Source organism: Vidua macroura, chromosome 4, assembly GCF_024509145.1.
Source record: "Vidua macroura isolate BioBank_ID:100142 chromosome 4, ASM2450914v1, whole genome shotgun sequence".
In the NCBI taxonomy this organism is placed as follows: domain Eukaryota; kingdom Metazoa; phylum Chordata; class Aves; order Passeriformes; family Viduidae; genus Vidua; species Vidua macroura.
Window position 1 is genome coordinate 2,284,628 of NC_071574.1, and position 15,584 is coordinate 2,300,211.

At 53.8% G+C, this 15,584-nt stretch overlaps 2 protein-coding genes across 2 annotated transcripts; both read right to left on the reverse strand.

Moving 5' to 3' along the window:
- Nucleotides 1-1,961: 1,961 nt before the first annotated feature.
- Nucleotides 1,962-3,467, reverse strand: LOC128806941 (C-X-C motif chemokine 2-like). Its single transcript, XM_053976840.1, has 4 exons — nucleotides 3,395-3,467; nucleotides 2,780-2,915; nucleotides 2,393-2,476; nucleotides 1,962-2,279 (listed from the first exon to the last, which is right to left on the reverse strand). The coding sequence occupies exons 1-4, from the start codon at nucleotides 3,465-3,467 to the stop codon at nucleotides 2,120-2,122; spliced, it is 453 nt and encodes a 150-aa protein (XP_053832815.1). The 3' UTR covers nucleotides 1,962-2,119.
- A 331-nt stretch (nucleotides 3,468-3,798) lies between these two features.
- Nucleotides 3,799-7,098, reverse strand: LOC128806942 (C-X-C motif chemokine 6-like). The gene is made up of 6 exons (XM_053976841.1): nucleotides 7,085-7,098; nucleotides 6,550-6,633; nucleotides 4,653-6,070; nucleotides 4,364-4,493; nucleotides 4,148-4,231; nucleotides 3,799-4,044 (listed from the first exon to the last, which is right to left on the reverse strand). The coding sequence occupies exons 3-6, from the start codon at nucleotides 4,714-4,716 to the stop codon at nucleotides 4,020-4,022; spliced, it is 303 nt and encodes a 100-aa protein (XP_053832816.1). The 5' UTR covers nucleotides 4,717-6,070; nucleotides 6,550-6,633; nucleotides 7,085-7,098; the 3' UTR covers nucleotides 3,799-4,019.
- Between the last annotated feature and the right edge of the window lie 8,486 nt (nucleotides 7,099-15,584).

Consider the following 15,584-nt stretch of genomic DNA (forward strand, 5'->3'; position numbering starts at 1 on the left):
ACGTCGTAAGCTGCTCCAGCTGGATTTTCCTTGGGTTTCTAGTGATGGAAGTGTTCCGTTGCAGGAAGGTGTTCCACTGGATTTTCTCTGCTGCACTTCCCAAAGCTCGTCACGCTGTGTGCTTTCTAACACAAAAATGTTTTTTTTTTTAACAGACGTTGCACAAAAAAAAAACAGTCTTGTTTATGTTTCAGTCAATGCACATGTTTACCTGCCTCTCCTGTGCGGCTCCCTCCTGTTTTCCTCCTGGTTTTCCCTTCCCAGCAGGAGCAGTGAGGGGATGGTGCTTTTTTTCCCAGCCTCGGTTCCCAGCATGTTGCTGGCAATACCTGGAAAAAAGGCCCCAGGCCCTTCCCTGCTGCTCACTGCCTCCGTTTGCTTCCCAAAACACGGTGCCTGGTGTCCACTCCCAAGCGACAGCACTGCCTAAAGCCAGCAGAGAAAACAAAATCCAACACCCTTCTACAAGCAACTTTTTAAAAAAAAACTCAATCTGGTGAATCTGTCCGATACGGGGTTTTGTGTGTGTATATATATATACATACATACATATATATATATATAAAAAAGAGAATTTTGTACAATGTAGCTGAATATTTCTGCTTCCTTCTTTCACTGTAAGGAGACTGAACCTTACCCAAATCAGGTCACGCACACTCTCTCCCCCTCACCCTTTGGTGTTCCAAGGTGACACAGATCCCAAGAGAACCTGGTGGGAACCGCTCACGTCTTAAATCCTCTCTGCCAAGCATCAGCCAAGAACTCGCTTGAATTAGAAATAATTTTAGGTGGAGCTTATAAACCTCTAGATCCAGGTATGGCACAACCCCGCCCCGTGGGAATGGTGAAGGTGAGGGTGATCCCAGTGCTGGGGTTCATCCATCCTCTTTGGAGGCTCCCACGCCACCTCGTAGCGGTTGCTTTGAGAGCTCAGGTAGTTTTTAAGTCAGATTTCTTTCACGTGTGTTGCCTTTGCAGCCGGGAGGTCCCGTCCCTGAAAAGATGGAAGTGCGCGTGGAGCAGGGGCAGCTGCAGTGTCACTCCCGGGCATGCTTACACTACAGTTTTTGGGGGATTTACGCCCTGCTGCATGGGAATAGCAGCTTTGCTTTACATTTGAGAGCGTGTGGGGCTCTGGCATGAGGAAACACTGCTTGCCCTGGACCTTCGGGCAGCTGGGGAAAGGGAGGTCATCAACCCCCTGAACTACATCTCCCTTCCCTTTAAAAATTACTTTTTTTAAAAGAATTTGCTCACTGTGGAGATGGGATATTGCTCACACACAATGGCTAGGGCTAAATATCCACCTGTGTACTTCCACATCCTTCTGGAATCAACAAACAGCCCTTTTGCAACCATTCTTATCCTTCCTGTGGTTCCTGAGGAGCACAGGGCGGGAAGGAGGGGGATACAGAGCCTGGGTGGGTGTTTCCCAGCTTGCCACTGCCCAGGGCCACATTTTTGGCATCCAGTGGGGGTGGGTGGGCATCACAAATAGATTTGATTCCTGCAGACCTTAAACACCTCCTCCCGGATTGTAAACAGGGACAGTCCTGCGCAGGGTCACGAGTCACACCTGTGTCACCTCAGTCCGTGTGGCCGAGGCACACTGATTGCTCTGCCAGGCTGGGAAGTGGCACTCCACAGAAAGCCTCAGCCAGGCACTGGGAAATTTCCCACTCCTGTGATTCCACAGCCCAGAGCAGTAGCAGACCCTATCCAACTCCTGCAATTACTTGCTCCTGCCAGGAGCTGTCAGGAAAAGGCACCAAAATCCTGGAGCAGAGAGGAAAGGCGGCGCATTCAGAAGCGTCCTTGGCAAAGCAGCCAAAGGCTTCACCGTGCCACAGTCCCGCCTAACTCCCCACTCCAAAAATCCCAATTTTTACACAAATCCAGGCAGAAAGAGCTGCCACAGCCGGGGACGGGGTGGGGGAGCACATTCATCCTTTTATTGGTGGCACCCGGGATGGGCTGTGGTTGCGTGCGGGAACAGCGCAGGCACCCAAAAGGGAAGGAAGCAGCCTGAGGGGAAAGCAGGGAAAAGGCTCCTGCCCCTGCCAAAACAACCCCGGGAGCAGAGGAAGCGCCAGCGTTGTGCCACTCCACCCAGCGTGTCTCAGGGCAGGGGGGTTGTGTCATTGCTGTCCCACGAGGAATTCGTAACCGTGGATTCCTGGGATCTGGCCAGTGGGAGGGACGGGCTGGGGGGTCTCCAAGGGGGCCGGCAGCGCCGTGCTTCCCGCCGTGGTCGCGGCAACGCTTTTTTGGTGCCGTTCCTGCACATTTTGTGGGAGGAAAGGAAAGGAAACCGGGCGGGTCAGGGGGAAGGGATGGTCCTGCCAAGGTGTCGGGGATGCCGGGTGTTTTCCAGCCTCGGGGCATCACGTACCTCTGCGTCAGCTTGTGGATGAGCAGCTGGATCCAGGGCGCCTCGGGGGCCACGCACACCCGCTTGTTCTTCTTCAGGGTGAGGCTGCAAGGCCGTGAGGCCCCTCAGCCCCACGCACGTCCCTTCCCCAAAGCTTTTCTTACCCACAGAGAAAACCAAACCTCCCTGCTCCCTCAGCATGGATACGAACCCTGGGCAACACACACATGCAGTTTTGGGGCCTTGACTTTAGCACCCTGAGCCACACAGGGAGGAACCCACTTGAAAGCGGGAAGCAAGAGTCACCCCAACATTTGTGGGCTCCCCCCCCCCCCCCGCCACGTACTTCTGCACCAGGACACAAAGGAGCAACTTGCAGGGATTGTTTTTTCCAGGCTTTGCGCTTACATGACCTCCTTCCTCCTGCAGTGAATGCCCGGCGGGGTAACGTCGATGGTGAGGATCAGCCCCAGGTTGATGACGTGGGCGGTGGATCTGATGCACTTGCACCTCATGTTGGTCAGCAGGCTCTCCAGCGACAGACCTGTGCCCCAGGGCAGCCCACACCAGGTCTCGGCCCCCCGTGGGGACGCTATCCCCCTCCCCACTATCCCATCCCACCCCTGACACCCACGGGCTGCTGTTTGCAGCAGGGCTGATCCCTCCCAGCACAGCCCCAAAGCTTCTTTTCCTGTATATATGGAAGGGGTTTAGCTGCAGGGTTGGAAAATTTAACCAGCATTTTATGAACTAAACCCATTGCCCACCCACCAAGCACTCGAATTTTAAGGGGGTCTGAAAGGGAAGCAGCTTAAACCCACGAGGCAAATCCCCCCCTCTCCACTCCCAGCACCCCCCTCCAGCTTAGCCACAGGGTTTGAAAGACAAGCTCAAAGATAGGCAAGAACCAAAACTGAAAGCTGAGTAGATAAAACCCACACTCAAGCCCCATCGGGGACACCCAGTGCCTCTGTCCAGGCGTTCAGAGGGGCCACGGATGGACAGACACCCAAAGGGACTCACCGCCCGCCGGCACCGAGCTGCTCAGGAGCAGGAGCAGGAGCAGGGCCAGCGCCAGGGCCGGCAGCAGCCGCATCCTCACCGCCCACCCCGAGCTGCACCAGGGCTGCTTTATAGCCAGCCCCTCGCCCCGGGGGGGATTTCACAACCCCCTCCGGGGTGGGAAGCGCCCGAGGGGCAGGACAAAGGGGCAGCCCCACGCCTCAACTTCCCTGCCCTCGCTTCCCCTGGCTGCACGTGGCCTGTGCCGCCTCCCCGCCAAGAAAAAGCAGAAAACGCCGCGGCCACCTCCTCAAACCTGCCAAAGGATTTTGGCCAAAGGCTGGTGCCCCCCATGCCTCCCATCCCAAGCCCCCGGCATGCCATATGAAAGGAGGCAAGGGACAGTGAGAGAGGGCTGCCACCTTTATTGGGCCTGCTGAGCCACGCCCAAAAGGGACACCCAGTGCATGGCTAAGGGATGGGAGAGGCTGGAAGCAGGGAGGGGCATTTTTAAGGGTTTAAAGGCATTAAAAGGGGCTCAGGCAGCAGCATGCTCCCCTCTGGACTGGGCTAAGCCAACAACAGGATGGGGAAGGGAGGCAGTTTTGGGCCCAGCACATCTGGCCTGCCTCTGGTGGCAGCTTCCTCAGCGGGGAGCCTTTTTCTTCCTCCTGCCAGAAGAAGAAGGGGGAGGAATGTGTGAAGACAGTCTCCCAGGGGATGCCCCTGGTCCTGCGGGGAGTCCCTGACGCTCAGGGGGAAAAGGGAGCTTACAGGTGAGGGAGGTCCTGCAAGAGTTTCCTCATCCAAGGGGTGTCGGGATCTACGCACACCCTCTTCAGGCTCTTCAGCTTAATCCTAGAAAACACGCGGCCCTTCAGACACATCACTTCCTCCTCTCCTGCAGACAGCTGAGCCCGCCACCCTTCTCACAAGGAAAACGAGCACGAAGCGGGTGAGGGAGGGCGGGCACCCCCGGGAGCCACTTACACCACCTCGGGGCGCCGGCAGCTGCTCCCCACGGGCCACACCTCGATGCTGCTGTACCTCTCCGGCGGGATGAAGGTTCGGGTGCTCTTGAGGCAGCGGCAGCTCAGGTTGCCGTTGGCTTCCAGGATTGCTGGAGGCGCACACGGACACGGCTCACATGGCTCATGCATCACCCCAAAACCCTCCCCCGGGGCAACGCATCTCCTGCCACGTCCCACCAGGATCACCCGCCCCGAGCCGGGAAAGCCTCACAGCCCCCACAACCCCCAAGCCACCGGGAGAGGCTCACCTGTGTCCCCAGGGCGCTGGGACAGCAGCAGCACCGCCAGCAGCAGGGCTGCCCGCACAGCCATGCCGGCCCCAGCCCCGGGCCCCGCAGCATCCCTCTATTTGAGCTGGGAAATAGGAGAAGTGAGGCGGCACGGGAGGCCCCGGGGTCGCCGTGGTTTTGCCCGACCCCTGTCGCTGCTGACGGCGCTCGCTGAGTTTGCAACGCTGCCGATAAAACGTGGCTTGGGGCTTGGCGCGGGGCCCGGCTTCCCGAAACCGGCTCTGCTTTTCCCCTTCCTTTCTCGGCCGTTTCCTCCAACTTCGTTCTCAGCGCACACAGCCCCACGAGCCCGGAGGTTTTCTGGGGTGCTTTTCTAGCCTGCACGATCAGGAATTGCTCATTTCCCCTACTACCGCCTTGTCCCCCTGCAAGGCACAGCCCAGCAGCGCCCTGCTGACATTTGCTTTTAATTTTTTTTACCCCAAAACTCTGCCAAGTTACCCCAACTCATGCCCATTCCTGACATATTTCCTTACTGGCCTGGACTGGTTTTTAAAGCCTTACAGCCACCTGTAAATCCCAGCTCCATCACTTGGATGTGGGGCACTTTGGCTGGATTGTCCCATCTCCCTACCACCAATATCGTGCCCTCAAATCACCACCAGGGAAAATAACAGGTTATGATGGGAAGGACCCCTAACAAGAGGGAACGGCTTCACAGTGCCAGAGGGCAGGGTTAGATAGGATAGTGGGGGGAAATTCTTCCCTGAGAGGGTGGGGAGGCCCTGGTACAGAGAAGCTCTGGCTGCCCCTGTATCCCTGGAGGTGTCCAACGCCAGGTTGGACAGGATCTGAAACAACCTGTGATAGTGGAAGACGTCCCTGCTCATGGCAGGGGGTGGGACTGCATGGGCTTTGAGGTCACTTCTGATCCAAGCCACGATTCTATGTCATACACAGCTTCAAAGCTAGGAGATCCATGGAAAACAGAACAGAAAGAAAGGTCCTGAATTTTATTTGGCTTGAGATTCTGGAACGGGACATGCCACACAACCCTCAGACACACACTCTGTTGCTGAGCACTTCACATGGAAAAAGTCACAAAGTCATTCCTAAAGAAGCAGGAGCAGCCCCTGAGAGAGAACAGTTTTGCAGTCCACAGGCAACTAAATAAATGAAGGATTCACATTCACGCTGATCCAGAGACCAAGAGCAGGGGAGAACCCCCCACGAACCTGCCACAGGGCTGGGGCCAGCAGCGAGCCACCCTCCCCACAGCCACTGCCACCAGAGCCAGACGTGGGACTTTCAGGAAGGGGAGGAAGAGAGGGCCAAATGAGGAGCAGCCTGCAGGTCTGCACACCTGGGCATCATCCGCCAGCCCACCTCGGGGCTCTGGGCACCAACTTCCTTAGCAGGAAACCTATTTTTTCTTCCTGTGAAAAGCAGAAGGAGGAGAAATGTGTGAACACAGAGAAAAGTGGCTCCAGGAGAGGAAGCTCCTGCCCCAGCCGAGGGAAGTCGCTGCCGTTTCCCTGGGGCGGGCATCGGTCGCCAGGATGGCCACAAACCCAGCACAGGCACGACCAAGAAGGGCAGCTTTCCCAGCATCAGCACCCTACTGCACCTGCCACGAGCAAACCCTGCTCCTGCCACCTCTCCCCTCATGTTTTTCCCCCCAAACTCTAAGTGCAGCACTACAGTGTGTAAGCCAGGGGTAGCATGACCCACAGATGGGTCGTGTTGGGCTGAACACTGCTTTGCACAGCAAAGTGTTGCCCCTCATTGCTTTGGAAGTGGGTCCTCTGGACAACAGCAGCTCTCCTGGGCCCGTGAGAGCTTCTCAGAACCATGGATGTGCTGGGATGCTGTCCAGGGACACCTGAGCCAAACGAGTTTCCATCCAACAACTTACGTGCCGGCAATGCGCTTCAGCAGCTTCTTCACCCAGGGGGCTTCGGGATTCACACACACCTTCCCTGAGGTTCTTAATTTAATTCTGAAATGCAAGGAGAGTTCCTGAGCATTCCTGTCCCCTCCAAAGGCAGGGATTCAAGCAGTCAGAGCCGATGGGGAAGACTCAGCTTTTGCTCACAGCACCAACGATTGCAGAAAGCTGCCAGAGGGAGAAAGCCACAGCAAGGCTGGGAACAAGCAAGACTCAACACATTCCTAGAGCAGAGACTTGAAGCCCAGAACAGTGCTCAAAGACAATTTTTTCTGGAGATTTACAAACGTATCAACGTTGAGAAGCTAGGAAAATTTGTTACGGCTCATGCTGCCTCAGTGTCTGAGGAAGTGCTTCCTCCAGGCTGCAAACACCCCTGCTCCAGCTCGAGGAAATCACGCTTTCCCCTGCTGGAGAGATTCCTGATTTTTGGAAAAGTTTAGTTTCCAGCGAGGCGGCAGAGAAGCGGGATGGTGGCAGCAGCAGGGCCCACGGCACTTACATGATCTCCGTGCGCCTGCAGCTGCTGCCCACGGGCCTTATCTCAATGCTCTCGTATTTCTTGGGACTGATGTATTCCAAGGTTGTCTTGGCACACCTGCAGCTCAGGTTCCCGTTCACCTCCAGGATGGCTGAGAGAGAGAGAAGGGGCAGCTTACAGGCTGTGCTGACAGGGATGCAGCAGCTTCAGGAGCCAAAGCGAGCTCCCCTTCCCGTGTTTTCACTGACAGCACTGCAGGGAGCACGGTGAGAGGCTTCCACCTGTGCCTCTGCCTCGGTTCCCTGCTCCCACACGGCTCCCAAAAGCTGAACCAGAGCCCTGCAAAGGATGGCTGGGCTTTTTCCCTGGCAAACAACAAGGCAAGCCCTCCGCTAAGCAGGCAGGAGGATCCCAAGCTCCCCAGCCGCTCTGGGCGCAGGATGATGCCAGCAAAGGCACCCGGAGCTCACCTGCGTGGGCAGAGTGGGACATCAGCAGCAGCAGCAGCAGCAGCCACGGGAGCAGGGGGGCTCCCATCCTCGGGCAAGGCTCAGCCCCACCGAAGCTCTGCGGGACCGGGCGCACAAACAGCCCTATTTATCGGGGAGGGTCACGCTCCCACACGGGCACAGAATTCACACCTCAGCAGTCACACCCGGCCAGCAGAGCACAGACAGAGGTGATGTCATTTCTCAGATGCCCCCCACAGCCGGCCCAGAAGCTCAGTGGTCAATATTTTTAACTAAAAGCAGCCATTGGGACGCAGTGCGACGTTTGGATTCCCCACCCATCTCCCCCGTGCCTTGTCACCCACATCGCCCTTCATTCCCTTGAGCATTTACCCCTCAGCCACAAAAAAAAAGCCCAGAATGAAAGCAGAGTGCAAGCCCCTGACTAAGCACGGGGGTTTTTAGCATACTCAGACATTTACATATTGCTTTCTTGGGGCTATATTTTCCCCACACTATTTTTGCTGCCTCTCTCATCAGCAAAAACACCCCACGTCACAGAAAACCAATCATGATCTCCCTGCTTTGTGCTTGCACTCAAGTATTTCCAATTTCACGCTTGGCTGGGCGAGTAACTCGCCCAGGATGGCCACAGGAGCACCCCGTGCCCTTGGCTGTTGGTGGGATGGGGTCTTTGCCCTAAATAAATTCGGCAAACTCACCAGTCGGGAAGCAAAAGGGGAAGGGGATACGTGGCGAGGCAAGGAGGAAGGAAGAGGGCAGAAGAAAAGAGATGTGGTTGTGTGATAATGTTGTAATTTGGAGCTTTCAAATCACATCAGCATTTTATATAGCTATTACCAAAATAGTAAATATAAAAAAAAGTCTTCCACTCAAACTCAAGCTACGCATCTCTCTTTGAAAATCTTGGGTTTTTTCCTCTGAGATAGGTCCAAAAGCCTTGTGAAGTCCAAGAGATGACTGGGGAGTTTAACTCCCTGTACACCAGGGTCACAGAGAAGCCTGGGACAATTTCCATGGGCTATTCCCAAAGTCCTAAAAAGAAATGGAAAAGAATGGGTGCCTTGCTGTCACAGCAATGGAAGAGGAGATGGCCTTAAAACTGAGTTTTGTTTAACCCTTTCAGAGTTTTCAATTTCCTTGCAGAGAATTATTAGAAGGAACACAACCAAGGACTAGTTTCGTTGGATTGTGCCAGAAATCTCTTGGAAAAAAATTATGGGAAAGGTAGCAATTTATCAGAGAGATGACTGCTCATCTATGCAAAATGCTATGGAGGCATAAAAGGCGTCTGAAAATCTTCCTCAAGTTCCTGACTACAAAATGATCCTGCTTTTTAGAGCTGGGAAAAAACAAGTGAAAGCAACTTTCCCCAGAAAAGATGGAGCTGGAGCATTCAGCTGCTGCTCTTCCAGGACTGGAGGAATCCAACAGCATTCCTGGCAGTGCTTAATGAAACTGGTACAAGAAAAAAAAATTATCCCTGGACACATGCAATGGGTAGACCAAGATGAGCCAGATCACGCCCCCGATTTGTGGGCAGGTATCCACCTCCTGCCTGCCCTGGAAAGAAGCAGGAGCTACAGAAGCATCAGCTGGATGGATTCTGAGAGGGTCTGTGAGTGGGCTGGGCAGCAGCCACGGTGCTGTGATGGATGAGAAAGGTGTAACTGATGAACACTGGGCTGGTTTCTCAGAAGGAAAAGCCGCAGTCGTGGCGGTGGCCGATATTTCTGCACAGCGAGTGGTAATTCTGCAAAGGGAGAAGCAGGCTGAGGATGTGAGCCGTGACTGCATTTAAGCTGACTGCTTCCTGGATGCCAGGAATTCAGAAGAGTGGCCCTAATGTAGGGATGTGTGGTGTCATCCAGGCCAGCCTCAACTGAAACACATCCAAAGCACCCTCACAGCTTCTCTGTTTGCTGCAGCAGCTGCCCCTGTGCAGGCAAGACTTAGATTTTAGCCATTTTTTATCTAATTCTTATCGGATTTTTGTATTGTTTTTTACACCTGTAATACTTTTTAATCCTTCCTGTGGTACCTAAATCAGAGAGCTCCAAAAAACAGTGGTGCAAGCAGCACCTAAAGGCCACATGGAAAACCTTTTCCATGTTTACCAGGATGGGCAAAAACCCAACCCTGACATCAGTGCCAAGGAGATGTGGCTGTCCAGCCCTTCAGGGAGGATTCACAAGAGGCTGCATCACAAACATCTGCAGCAAACAAACCTCTCAAAGAGAATCACTTGAGAGAAAGTGATTTTTCAGCTTACCCCTCCCTTTGCCCACAACTCACTCAGGGCTTCTTGCAGGAGAGAGAGGGAAAAAAAAAAAAAAAAAACCACACTGTGGGTTTTTTTTTTTTAATTATCCCCCAAAAACCCCAGCTGCACTGAATCTTCACCACTGTGGCTTGTGGTCCCTCACCTGCTTCAAAGATAAAGATGCTTCCTGCCGAAACCTGAGAAACCTGAAACCCACACATACTTCAGTGTCAACGTGAGAGCACCAGAATTAGCCAAAACCTAACGAAATCAGTCCAAAATTAGGTTGGGTGAACAACACATCAAGCTCGCTCTTACTTACCATCTTCAAGTGAAGATGCACGACTTGCTGCTGATGCAAGGGGACAAAATTGTGGGTTTGGCCCATTTTTGGAGACAGCAGAGTGCTGTCATGACTCCTCTGCAAGCAGGTGAGAAACCTGTTCTGACATCTTTAAAAGTATTTGGTGAGCTAAGGGCTAAAGAAGGGAATATGGTAAGAGGGAGCTTCGAAAGGGATTGGATAAGGAAGATGGAGAAAGGCCGGGAGCAAGAACAAGAGAAATTAAAGAAGACTTTTAAGAAACGCAAATCCAACGTTCCTGCCTCCCCAGTCCTTCTTGGGGACCTCTGGGGAGCTGTCCCTTCTGCTGAAGGGACAGCCATACAGAAATAGGGACGTGCAGCCCCACGGTGGGGACAGTTTCTGGGAAGTCCCGGCCACCCCAGAGATGCAAATGGCACCAAGCAAGCGCAGGAGAAAACCCCAAGACTTCTGTGCCAGCTCGTCCCTGCCGCTAGAAAAGCACCGTGGGGAACACCCTGGCACCCCCACGCTGCTCCAGAGCTCTCCACTCGTTTCCAGCCCGAGTCGCTCCAGAACGAACCCAACGCCGAGCAGAGCGGCGCCGTCATTCCTCAGCGGCTCTTCCGCCTGGCACGGAGGATGTGAGGCAGGAATGGGAGGCAAGGACTTTCCCAGAAAGTGTCACCGGGGCCACGTGCCCCAGCACCCTCCCCACACATTTGCATGTGGGCACAGGAACCAGTCTAGACGCCGCAGGTGCCGCTGAGCCCGCGGGCGCCGTTGGCCATTTGCATCGGGGCGCCGTGGGACAGCCAGGGCTCAGCCCTGGCCGTGGAGCAAGGGGATGAGGAGGGAACCTTCATCCTGCAGCAGGAGGGAGCTGAGGAACAGCAGCTTGGGGTGTTCTAAGTGAGCTGTGTCTGGCAACTCGGCCCTGCTGCCCTCGTGTCGGCCGGGCGTTCTACACATCCCCACCGGCTGGAGGAAGGCACTTCCTTCTGGGGCTAGTGAAGAAGCACTCCAGGTCTATGCACAAAACCAAAACACGCTCCTGGAAACTCCTCCAGCCCGTGCTTCACGAGCTGGGAGGTTTCTGCTGAGCTCAAAGGCTGCCATTGCTGGAGCTGAGTTATTCCTATTTGGGCAGCACATTCAGGCAAACAAGAGCCCTGGCACCAAGCTCTCCAGGAGTGTTATGGCAAAGTCTCCTCCCCTTCCCCCTGAAGTCTGACATCTTGATAAATGCAGCTACAAGTTTGGTTAGAGTTTAGTTAAGCATTTTATATTTTTCCAATTATTCGTGGTTTCCATTTCAGCTGAGCCCATAATTTAGCTGTCTCCACATTACTTGCAGAATAACCCATAACTATTATTTCTCATGGAGTGTAACATGGCCTTGACCCATTTTCTGCTGGTTAAGTCAGAAGACAGCAGGCCACCCATGGAAAACAGTGCTTCTCCTCAACCACACACAAGGGTAAAAACACGCCAGGAATGGACCCAACTCAACCATGCATCCTGGGCTTACACCCAGGGTTGCTATTTTTGTTAATGTCCACTTAATGTTTTGAGGCCCCTCCTCTTCTTGCCAAGTGCCTCCCCACATTTTTCCCTTGGGGAAGATGCTTCCCCCACATTTCACCCACAAGCCACCATAGCAGTAGAGATTTTTATATTAGGAAAAAAAACAACCAAGACAAGAGCAACTGTTCTCCAGCAGCAAGTAGAAGTGCACACAGCAAGGAGGGGAAATCCAGTTCTTCAGTGAGAAGGAAGCTGCAATACCAATGAAGTGAGCAGCCCTCCCTTTGGAAAGCCCCTTGTCAACTTTTCTCTTGGAACCAGCATCCCTGAATCAGCACTCACACTCAGAGATGCTGCCAGCACAGACATAGAAACTCCAGCCCGACTTCTGCAAAGGACGCAAATCTCAGCAGCTGAAAGAATCGATACTGAAAGGAGCTGCCTTGGGCTGAAATAATCCGGCATTGCCCAGATTTGGGGGCTGAGAGAAAGGCGGCTTGAGCACACAAGTCGTGCCCCAGGCTGGGAGGTCACCAAGCTCCGCCCTGCCAGGTGGAAACGAGGTGGGAGATGAAAGGGCAGCGCGCAGGGAGGGAAGAAAGGCTCCGGGAGACACATGAAAGTGAAACCAAGAAGCACAAAGCCATAAAAACCATGAAACCCGCTTTGATCTTCGCTCAGCTTTTATCTCGCCTGTCACTTACCACACACACCCTGAAAACCAGTAAGGCCTAAAGACTCCAATCTGTCACAGGGCACAGCCTTGGGTTAGATACAGAACATCCCTGAAGCTGTTTGGTTATCTCCCCCTCCCTTCCATACCCCACATTCCCGTGGTGTTTGGGGCAGCCGGGAGGGAGCATTTCACCCGCCAGTTCTGGCCATGTGGAGTTCAAGGAAGGCACTTGGAAAGATGTTCCCCGACACAACCTAAGCACAACAAAATGAGGGACTTTCCTCTTGCCTGCAGGTTAGGGCTGGGGGAACGTGGGCAGATTAAATGCTGGCAATTGTGGAGGTACAAGGTTTAGACTTGCCGTGGCAGGAGGATGCTGTGTAAAAATAAAACATACACACACAGATACACAAAAGCACCACCTAGGTTCTCATTTTGCAGCGCACGCAGGCTCACAGCTGGGACCACTAGAGAGCAGCAGACACCACTGCCAAGGAGAGCAGACGGGCAAGGAAAAGCTACATCTGCCCAAGCACCCAGATCCCAGGCAGAGGATCACAATCCAAACTAATTGACTGTACAGGGAAAAAAAAAAGGAACGGGCATCTTTGTAGGTGCTACACTCTCTCATCACAGGCGCCTGCTCCCATCACAGAGGGCCTTCTTTTCCCCCTGAAAGGCAGCTTTCAGAAGCATTTCTGAACCACCAGAACTCAGACCAGGGGAAGGACAGACGAGGCGAGAGCTGAAATCAAGGAAGGGCTTCCTCCTCTCCCAAAACTCACAGGTTGGTGCTCTTTGCTCAATTCCCAGACAAGAGCAGTAGCAGAACTGGCTTGTCTTGATGTTCTGCAGCAAAGCAGAGTGTAGGGGAGGTTTTTGGGTGGGGAGAGGCATGGAGGCATCCTGGAAATCCAGAAATGCAGGTTAGACCCCCCCCCAGACCCTGCAGCAATGTAAAAGGACCTTGAGGAAGATTGCTGCACGGATCACCCTCAAAGCTGAGGAGCACAGAGAGCTGCCTGCTTCCTCCTGCCTGGCTGGGGGACTGGATGAAATCCACATCACTCCCGCTCTCCCAACGCCAGAGACAAGTTGTTAGCATACCTAGAGTTTTGCCAGAGGCATGAGGATGCAGGGCTGATGTGCACATGCCATTCCAGCATGTGTACCCTGGCCCTATTCCCAGCTGGAATCTGGAGGTTAAGCAATGCTAAGCTGAGACAGGAGCCTGAGACTGTTCAGTTGCACACCTGGGAACAGCTGGAAGCTGTTAAGCACCACCCAAGTCCAGAAACACAACGGCTGGGGCTTCCCAACTGGGAGCAGCTGGACAAGCAGAGCACCGGCTGCCTGCTTCTGTCTCTTGAGGGTGTGATCCCACCCTGCTCGTGGTTAAATCCTGGCAGAGCACACAGCTGGGATGTCTCCACTGAATCCCAAAGAGGAGCAACGCTGGGATCCAAGTTTAGGGGAGCACAGGGCAAACACCTTTGCTGACTTCTCCTGGGGGTTTGTAGCCCACACACACACTTAGACCAGCACACTGAGAGGTAACACGGGTGCCAGGCTGCAGTGCCAGAGCTCCAGAGAGGAAATGTGAAGGATGGAAGCTGCCTGCCGGGAAGCATGCAGCCCTGGAGAGTGGCAGATATAACCAGCCTGTCTGACAGTTATGTCCCAGCCACCCTGAGCCTGGTTTTTCCTGTCTGGTATGGCTGGTTATCATTCCAGCTGGAGGGGAGCGATACTGGGAAAGCCACCCCATGGGACTGGAGGGCATTCAGCTGCTCCAGAGAGCACAGAGCTTCGCAGGGAGTGTGGATAAAATGCATTTCCAAGCCAAACATCTTCAAAAGCTGGGAATTTTAATATTTGGGTAATTACAGCCAATGTAAACCAATGCTTTAAGTCTATCCCACTGTTTCAGCGTTCATCCACAGCCTTTGGAGGCAACTGCAATGGGCCCTCCCCAGCTGAATTCGTCATGCTAAAGGAAATTATGTTTATCTGTCCCAAATTCACATGCCTGGCAGTGAGAGACCAACAGCAACACGAGAGGGTGATTCACAGCACATTTCCATCGAGCCCTGCCTCACCCAAAGTGTTGTCTCCGCTCTTGGGTCAGCCTGTGGAAGTGTTCAAAGGTCACGGCGCTAAATGCCATCGAGATAATTTTGCTACTCCAGCCGTATCAACCCCAGGGCTGTGCCTGCACTGCTGCAGGCAGGGAGAGGAAGGCTGCTGCATCCTGCCTTGATGCCACCAGACACGTGCAGGAGGTCACAGTCCCCGTTCCCAGCTGTCACGCAGCTCCAAGGTGACGACGCGTCCTCCCAGCCCTGCCCACCTCCCCTCTCCTCCGGACCGGGGCAATCCAGGTGAAGGTGCACATGCAGCCACACCTCCGTGTCAGCTCCCGAGCCATCAGTAACGCCACAGCTATTTGCCCTGCCCGGCTGATATTCCCTGGCGCTATTTCCTCAGTTTCTACGCTCTTTTCTCAAGTGCTCGAGCTATCGGGGTGTTTGCATAAACAGCAGCACACTCACACCCTTCCCTCCCCAGCCTCTCCTAAGGTTAGTCACCCTCCTGCCCAACCTCAAGCCCACGTTTCTGCCACACCTACAGAAAAAACACCCCTTCTTTTGAGGCACACGTCACCAGAGTAAATTCTTGCATTTCAGGGTCACAACAGAGGCCCACTACAGCCACTTGCACGTAGAATCCCAGACTGCTTTGGGGTGGAAGGGACTTAAACATCATCCAGTTCCATGCTCCTGCCGTGGGCAGGGACACCTTCTACTATCCCAGGCTGCTCCAGGCCCCATCCAACCTGGCTTTGGACACCTCCAGGGATGAGGTAGCCACAGCAAGTTACAAGCATTTAAAATGGAAGTAAAAATGCTGTCCTTACCCTAAACCTCTGTTCTGGAGACACTGTTTCACTGAGAAAGGCAGGCTGGTTCAAAAACACAAAGGGAAAGTCTGCATGGAAAAAGCAGAATCCTGGCTCTGCTCCTTCCTCCACTCATTCTCTCATTATCCTTCTACTTCCAGCATGACAAGACTGGTCAGGCACACAAAATCTTACACCTCTCCCCAGAAAGAACAAACCAGAAGAAACAAGACACAAGAAACCCAAAAGGCTGTTGCTGCAAGTTCACAACAGGCTAACAACTGCTCTCCACCTTCCAACTTCATTAGAGAAAACAAACCCTTCCCTTAATACCCCCTTTTCAACCATTTCGAAAACGGCTTGGCACAGAACTCTAACAAAG